The following is an 8,258-nucleotide window of genomic DNA, read 5'->3' as shown; positions in this document are numbered from 1 at the left end:
TCTTTCACAGACGTCTCCGCGACGTACCTGTGCTATCTGGGTTATTACCTTAATCTTGAACACAGAGCAGAGGAGAGAGAGTTATGAAAGTTCACGGAGTGGATGAAGCAAAACTAACGCTTTCCATTGGAAACCCTTATTACTCACGTAACGTTACACACCCAGACAGGACCAGTTAGACCCGCAGAGCGCTAACTTCCCCTCAGTAGTCAGGTGAGGTGACTCAGACATTTTTTTTTTCATTTATCAAACGCCACCCACAGCAGGAAACGAAAAAAAAAAAAAAAAAAAAGCTTATTAGTAAATTCTCCAGACCGGTTTTCATCTGCCACTGATACAAAAACAGTATTACAGCAAGTACTAAAACTTGACCGTCAGGTTTGACCAGACAGGTAACGTTAACGTATCTTCCACCTGTAGTAAGATTTACATACATCACATTTTCGCTCAGTAGCAAATCCATCAAATCTTATTTCTTAACATACAGCCCGCTAACACGTTTAAATGTGCAGTTATATTCGCGCAAAAGGCGTAACTAAATAAATATATATATATATATTGTATGGCAAGCCAAATGGTCAGAATTATGCCAAAGATGAATCGCGTTGACATCCAAAATGCTGTATTTGGCATCGTTTAAAATGGTATTAGTGACGTCAAACATGTTAGTACAACATTTTGTCTGACAAACTTTATTTGTAGTAGTGCTGTCAAACGATTAATCGCATCCAAAATAAGTTTTTGTTTACATGTGTGTACTGTGTACACATGCATGTATATATTTAAGAAAAATGTTTTATATATATATGTACATTTTTTTTAATTATATACATGTATGTGTATTTATATAGTATAGACCTCATAAATATACACAGTACACACACTTATTGGCTGCATCCGAAAGCTGTAAAAAGCTGCCTTCGGAGGACGCATTCAGGAATCAAGGCACGTCTGAATCCGAAATTAGCTTCACTTCCTGTCTCATGAGATACCTTAATCTGATCGATTTTTGAAGGCAGCATAGATGTGTCCTTCGCTGCCTTTGATATCCCACAATCCCCTGCGTTCCATTTCATGATGGTTGAGCTAAAAACTAAAGATGCGTAAAAATCTGAAAGTTGCGTTTGGCGGTCAGTTTGTGTGTAAATGTATATTTCTGACTAACTTTTTGCACTTTTGCAAAGTTGTAGCGAGAAATCAGTATTATAGTAATGAAATATTTGTTTCGTTATCACCAAAACTGTTCTATTTTGTTGTAGATCATTAACCGTTACGCTGCCTCAGAAGCCTGTTCGAAATCAGTTTCTTGAGGTGCCTTTGTGCAAAAACATTGCCTGCAAAGTCATTGCCTGATAGGGCAGCAAGTCAGCTGCCTAGGCTTTCCGACGCAGCCAATATGCAAACAAAATGTTTTATTTTGGATGCGATTAATCGTTTGACAGCACTAATTTTTAGGGTAGGCGATTTCGGAGAGGCTAGAAATAGCAAGCTAGTGTCTTAATTAATTTGCTTGGAGCACACACATTCTTCTTTGAAGCTCTTACCAAGAGGAATAGACAGAAACCAGCTGTCAGTTGGTGTACAGTATGTGTTTGAGGAAGGTTTCGTGATACACTTGAATGGAATTGCTGGCAGGAGTCCATCATAAGCTTACTCAGAGAGGGATGAGTTCACTGTAGGAACAAACGTGTTAAAAAAACCGGAATGGTGATCACAGACATACCATTTCTATTAAAGGTGGTTTAATGTTGACATATGCAACCACGAAATGGCTAAATTGTGAGAAATCGTTGCAAAATTACAAAGATCTGAAACAGACTACAAATATCCTTTAAAAATGTCAACTAATAAAACATACAGCCAGCTTTGGCATGACCACATGCCAAAAATATACTTTTTTTGTTTGTTTGTTTTCATGAATATACATTTTTACATTCCATTTGAGAATTTCAGAATTGCTCTGAACTGTGAGCTGCCCTCCAAAATGCTAATCTTACAATTCATATATATGTGTACAACCATTGTCATAACATACAGCAGATCCAAATGGCTAATATTCTACAAATACAGTATAAAACTATAACTTACATTTCTTTTGATGATTAGAGTACAAGGACAAGGATTTATAAAGATGAAATTCTCAAAAGATCAATTAAATCGCAGCTTTCTCTCATTTTGCCTTGATGAAATTCAAGTTCATTTATCTGTGCTCTTGGCCAAGATCTTTTTTTAATCCAATAAAATGGGTAGAACAACATTTGGCAGGAATGCTTTGGTAGGTTTTCTGTACCTGATAGTTATTGTTTGGAAGCCCTGTAAAGAATTTAAGGCATTAAAGGGAATACAAGAAAGTAATTCAAGAGAACTCTCCTTGAGCTTGCTCGTCTTGTCAGATGCTCCTATTATGGAGTGAAAAATTTGTAATTTTATGTCTTGGTCGGGTTCAGTTCTTCAGTTGTGTGTCAAAAATCCCCAAATCTGAAGATAGTAGGCACGTTTTAGCTTTTAAAAGCAGAGAAAATGTGCGGAAAATGGAGAGGGAAGCTGCAGTTGATCCTGTTGAATCCTCACAAGTTTTTAATGGTCACCAATCAATGTCCCAGTGCTCTGACAATAAAAAGATGCCACATTGGGCTACCAAGACTCAACCACTTCATTCTTGTTTCTTAAAACAGGTTATTGGCAATCCCTTAAATGGCACAATAAGAGCATAGACGGAAAGCAGTTTCTTTTCCAATGTGTCCTACAGAGAGGGAGTTGTTCGGTTGGTTCAGTGTTGAGCATGTTTGAACAGGGTTCATGAGGATCTGGGTTAACACCAGTCAGCTATGTAGTCAAAATCTGCAAACATCTCCTGCTCGCTGACTGTCAGAACCCTCAGCTCACGAGGTGGAGTCAATATCGGTGCCTCTGAGGTGAATTCATCGTCAAAGTTACTAACATCTTCACGGCCTTTGATAGTCGGCAAAAATGGAGGCCGGGTCTTCTTTGCCAGCAGTGCAGCCCAATCCATATTCTGAGGAAGAATAAACAAATGTGTGGTAAGGAGATTTTCAGTGACATTTGAAAATAAAAAAAGAGGTTAAACAGATGGCCTACTCTGAAAAACGGATGCCTCTTTACTTCCTCTGCATCTCCTTCCCCAGCGCCAAGGCGCCGCTCTGGATTTCTCCTTAACAACTGGATACGGAAGAGAATGTTTAAAGCTTATAAACATACTTAGCTGGTAAATTAAATGGAGAATATAAAAGTGCCAAAAACGAAGAGTCTTTTCTAATAAAGCTGTGTTGTGATTTTAAGGATTGCCTTAAACAATAAAATGAGCTGTAGTCTAGGAAAATTGGTTAAACCATAGCAGGACACATTCAAACATACCCTTCTCATTATGGAAATGGCTTCTGTGGAGAGGAACCTTGGATAGCGAACTTCATCGTTAACAATACTGTCAAACACCTCCTCTTCATCATCACCAGGGAACGGGGACTATAGTTAAAATAATATTAAGAATATTTAAGATAATGAAGTACTGGAAAAAAATGTCTATTCAAATTCTAATTATTGTAGTTAATAATTATTTAATGTGCAATTAGTGTAACTAAATTATGCAACTGCTAATTATGCATTTAAAAATACACACAATTCTTTGTGCCCCCTGACCTGTATGTATATTCACAATTTAAGACTGAAGTATCACGTTCGTGTTTTTTTTTAGTTTGCAACCACCACAAAAACTTTTTTAGTTTTGCAACCACCACTTTTTTGCTTTAAAAAAAAGTGCAACAAAATGGAACAGAATGCAGGAAACCTAAAAAGACGTTTTGCAAAGTTTGAACTGACTGACACACTGTGTTAAAAACATGGTGCCCATAGAGCGAGACGCTGAAAAACAGTGAGACGTCAAATAGCACAGATGGAATGTCTGAACAAGTTCTGTGCGAACGGTCCATTGGTCTACATCAGGCAGGTTGACAAACTCTGTTGCATGGATTGATGTGGACTGTAAACCAGTGACAGACTTGGGTTCAATTATTCAGAAATACTAACAGTTCTCAAGTCACTAAAATTCTAAAGTCACATTTTATGACTTTTTAAAGATTTACTCATCTGAAGCAATAATGTAATATAAATTATTTTAAATCACGCAAATTAATGTAAATAATCTTTTTAGGGGTCAAGCAATTAATTTAATTTACTGTGATATGATATATTTAATTCGTTTTTTTTTTTTTTTAAACCAACCGACAGTTCAAGTTAACAACATTAATATTAATTAAGGATCAATCAAGTATCCATCCATCTATCATACCTCTCCAACCAACATCTCAAAGATGAGAACTCCCAGACCCCACCAGTCCACCGCTCTTGTGTACGACGTCTCAGTTAAAACTTCTGGTGCTAAGAACTCGGGAGTGCCACAGAACGTACTAGTGCGATCTCTGAAGCCCATTCCTACATGATTGGAAATGGAATGAGTTACACCCACATTACTGACAACGCATAAATCACACAAACATTAGTAACATTAGTAATAAAAATACATTATATCTACCTTCTTTGCAGAGACCAAAATCTGCAATCTTGACATATCCCTCAGTATCCAGCAAAAGGTTATCTAGCTTCAAATCCCTGCAGAATAAAGTTCATGACAGTCACATGTGGTTCATAAAACGTTCATGAAGCCTTCTGGTTTTACATCCAGGACTGACACTTACCTGTATACTATTTTATGGTCATGCAGAAATTGCAGCCCCAAGACTACACAAGCAGCATAAAAACTGAGGACATAAAAACAAGTCATTTCAGATGGAAATCCAATTTTTGGCTTTTTAAGTGGGAAACGATCATATCCAAGTGACAGCAGTAGTAAATTCAGTCACTCACACAGCGCGCAGTTCAGAGAACACGTCTGCATGAATGTGCATCATCAGGTCTCCTCCTGCTGCGTACTCCATGACGAAACACACATGCTCCTTGGTCTGGAAACAAGCGAAGAGGTTCACCAGGAACGGATGCCGAACACTGTTCACTGTCTCAAAGATCCTCTTCTCACACATGAGGCTGTGGATAGATATTAATATGAAGCGTAAATGGATAGTTGACAAAACATGTCCATTAACATTAACAAACATTTCTTTCTTTCTTTCTGGTTAAGATTTAGATGAGACATACTTACTTTAGGTGCTATATTTAAGATTTTCTACACAAAATAATGTTCTTTTTAGCAGCATCATATGACCCCTTTAACATGGCCACATTAACTGCATGCATAGTAATTATAACAGAATATACGTTTCAAATTGAATGTTGCCAAATGGAATGTTGGAATGTCAATTGGCCAAATGCATATAATGTTAACAGTGACTACTGATAATGTATGCACATTTCTATATAGGTTATATAAACTTTTTTGATCCACTTCAAATGTTGACTACTGTATATACAGTATATATAAAAAAAGTTTGAATTTAATTTTTTAATTGTAGCCTCTTTATTAGAAAGATAAGATGTGAGAGAAAATCATTGAGGAGAAAATGGAACACTGAAAATCAGGAAATTACAAGTTACAGCAAGTTAGAAAGCTGTTAGCATGAGGATTTACAGTGTCAATCTAAATAAGTTAATCTAAAATCAATTACTGACAACAAATATACATATACATTTATATTAATAAATAAAATTATCTTTAAAATGATCTTAAAGTTTGACAAATTTTCACTGTTTTGCACACTGCCAACTAAAACGTTATTTAAATGGCATTTAAGTAAAATGGACTAAAATGAATGAATGTGACATGCTAAAATACTCACTACACTTTATAAAAAGACAAAAATTGTAAAAACACTCTCTATGGTGGCTCCAACATGTCTAGAGTACAACTCTGACTCTTTGGTCTTAATAATAACAGGAAATAAAACAGGAGCAGAACATTACCCACTGTATACAATATCTGGTGCCTCTACAAATGCTTCAAGCATCGTCATAAGTTGTACATTTATTTGATTTAAACACACATAGATAGCCTTTACCTGTCCACTTCATCCCTTGCAACAATGTCCCCTTTCTTCAAAGCTTTAATGGCAAACATTTCTCCAGTGGTCTTGTACTCAGTAAGTAAAACCTGTTGAATAATTAAAGAGATGAAACTGCCTGCAGGAATCACATCACAAGGTGGCAGCATGTAGAGATAATCCTCAATATTATGACACAAATGGTTAATGTACTGTACATTTATGGCGCAATTACAAATTTTACAGAACTTGCCTTTTTGCATATGTGAAAGCAAGTTTCAGTTTACCTTTCCAAAGTGGCCACGCCCCAGAACAGCGACACATTTGAAGTCTGTCAAACTGAATTGAACTTCCTCTTCTTCCCTAAAGGCATGACCGCACACTTTGAGCATTTGAATACCATTAATGTATGCATGTTTATATGTAGCCGTGATGTCAGTTATCCAAAAATGGGGAACAAACTACCTTATTTCAGTTTTTCGTTGAACTTCGGTCAGTTCCAGGTCAGGCTGCTCATTTTCAACCAGACTGTCATAATCTGGTTTAGCTACTGTGTTGTTCAGGAATTCAAAGGTCGCTAGGGCATCCTGTAGGCGAGAGGCATTTAAGAGTCAGTACTGCAAGAGAACTCCCCTTATTAATAATACTTGCCTTAAAGGGACAGTTCAGACAAAAATGAAGATTCTGTCATCATATTGTTCCAAACCCATAAGAATGATTGTTGCCCATCAAACACAGAAAGACATGTAGGGCAGGATGTTCAAGCTGTTCTTTAATATACAATCTAAGTGAATGGTGACCAGAGGTAGTCAAGGACCAAAATATGACACCATTTAAGTACCATCTACTTGTGCACTAAATTCAAAGTCACATGATTGCAAACTTTTGCTTTATAATCTTATTAATGTGATTACTTAAACACACATAGACAGCATTTTTCTAAAAGACAAAATACAGTCTCACACTAGAGTTCCCAGCACTTACAAATGAGGACAATACCAACAAAAGGGCAATAATATGTAAGTCGCTTTGGATAAAAGTGCCTGCTAAATGACTAAACGTAATATAGCATAAATGTAATGTGATTATTTTATTGAATATGCCAGTGGTTCTCAACCTTTCTTTATTTACAGGTACTAGGAGTGTCCATAGATTTAAATAAGTAACTAAAACAATTATAAATAAAATGTCAGGATTCCAGAGGTTTTAAGGTTCTTCTAAAGAACCTTAAACCAATAGTTTTTTTTAACCAATTAATTTACACGACTCTTTCCTGTCATTAGTGATACTGGATAATGAAAATGATTTTTAAAGATCTTTTCTCACCATTTCTTCCCAATAAAATATTTTAGGGCTTAGCATAACTATTAAAAGTGCATCTCTGTGTTTTAGGATTTGAATCATTTCTGTGACTTCTTCAGGCAAAGAAAGCACACATTACAGATGAGATCTCTAGAAATATCCAAAAGTTGTTTAGTTGCTTTTTTAAAGCTTGTTTTGTCTTATTTTAAATAGTTTGAACTCATCTTGAGCCCCCCTTGGAAGTTTGCCAAGGCCCCTAGTGGTTCTCAGTACTCTGGTTGAGAACCACTGGAATATACGCATAATATTCAAATTGAGCAGCTCACATTCACACATTATCTGTTAAAATACAGAACCAACAACATTTGAAATAATTGACATCAAGCTTCATATGAAACAACTTGGCATGCCATATTTAAATAAATGTGAAGGTTAATGAGATTTCTCAAATCTCTTACACCTTCATGTGTATTTAAATAATCTGCTGCCAAGATTCAGTGAATAATGACTTAAATTTATTTTCCTCACCCAAAGCTTTCCACCCCATTTCCATTTTCATCCCATCCCCTTTCATTGTATAGAAAAGAATGGTATCAACATTTAGCTAAACTTTTCCTTTTGCGTTCCACAGGGAAAAAAAGTCAGATGGGTCTGGATCAACATGAGTGAACCATGATATCTTTCAGTTCTGGGTGAACTATTCCTTTAATGCAAACAACACTCCATTACCTGCACCTCTTTTCCATCTGCGATCTTTTCTGGTGATACATTTTCCTCTATCTCCACTTCGATGGAGTGCCGTTTTGAGGAAGGGGTGGCTGGTTTGTCAAAGTCTAATTTGGTCACAGTGGGGTCGCTGAAGGAGAGAAGATAAATCATAAAATATCTGGGGTCTGGAAATGTACAAAATAGCTACATTGTGGAATGCATACACTGGGATATGAAGCA

The 8,258-nt window shown here is 36.3% G+C and overlaps 1 protein-coding gene across 2 annotated transcripts in view; it reads right to left on the bottom strand.

Moving 5' to 3' along the window:
* Positions 1–1,725: 1,725 nt before the first annotated feature.
* Positions 1,726–8,258, bottom strand: part of LOC107662805 (serine/threonine-protein kinase N2) — a 29,437-nt gene continuing 22,904 nt past the window's right edge. The window contains exons 11-21 of one of the 2 annotated variants that reach the window (XM_016452917.1): positions 8,046–8,166; positions 6,474–6,595; positions 6,296–6,371; positions 6,027–6,118; positions 4,882–5,058; positions 4,713–4,775; positions 4,550–4,626; positions 4,307–4,449; positions 3,376–3,483; positions 3,100–3,180; positions 1,726–3,016 (exon numbers count right to left, since the gene is read on the bottom strand). In XM_016452917.1, coding sequence (XP_016308403.1) covers positions 2,813–3,016; positions 3,100–3,180; positions 3,376–3,483; positions 4,307–4,449; positions 4,550–4,626; positions 4,713–4,775; positions 4,882–5,058; positions 6,027–6,118; positions 6,296–6,371; positions 6,474–6,595; positions 8,046–8,166 — 1,264 coding nt within the window. In that variant the 3' untranslated portion in view covers positions 1,726–2,812. Of the gene's footprint in view, positions 3,017–3,099; positions 3,181–3,375; positions 3,484–4,306; positions 4,450–4,549; positions 4,627–4,712; positions 4,776–4,881; positions 5,059–6,026; positions 6,119–6,295; positions 6,372–6,473; positions 6,596–8,039; positions 8,167–8,258 lie in introns of both variants that reach the window. The other variant, XM_016452918.1, reaches the window with a different exon arrangement.

This window comes from Sinocyclocheilus anshuiensis, unplaced genomic scaffold (assembly GCF_001515605.1).
Source record: "Sinocyclocheilus anshuiensis isolate Anshui unplaced genomic scaffold, SAMN03320099.WGS_v1.1 scaffold2121, whole genome shotgun sequence".
NCBI classification, from domain to species: Eukaryota; Metazoa; Chordata; class Actinopteri; order Cypriniformes; family Cyprinidae; genus Sinocyclocheilus; species Sinocyclocheilus anshuiensis.
The sequence above is the reverse complement of the archived record's forward strand: the minus strand, read 5'-3'. Positions and strand labels throughout refer to the sequence as shown.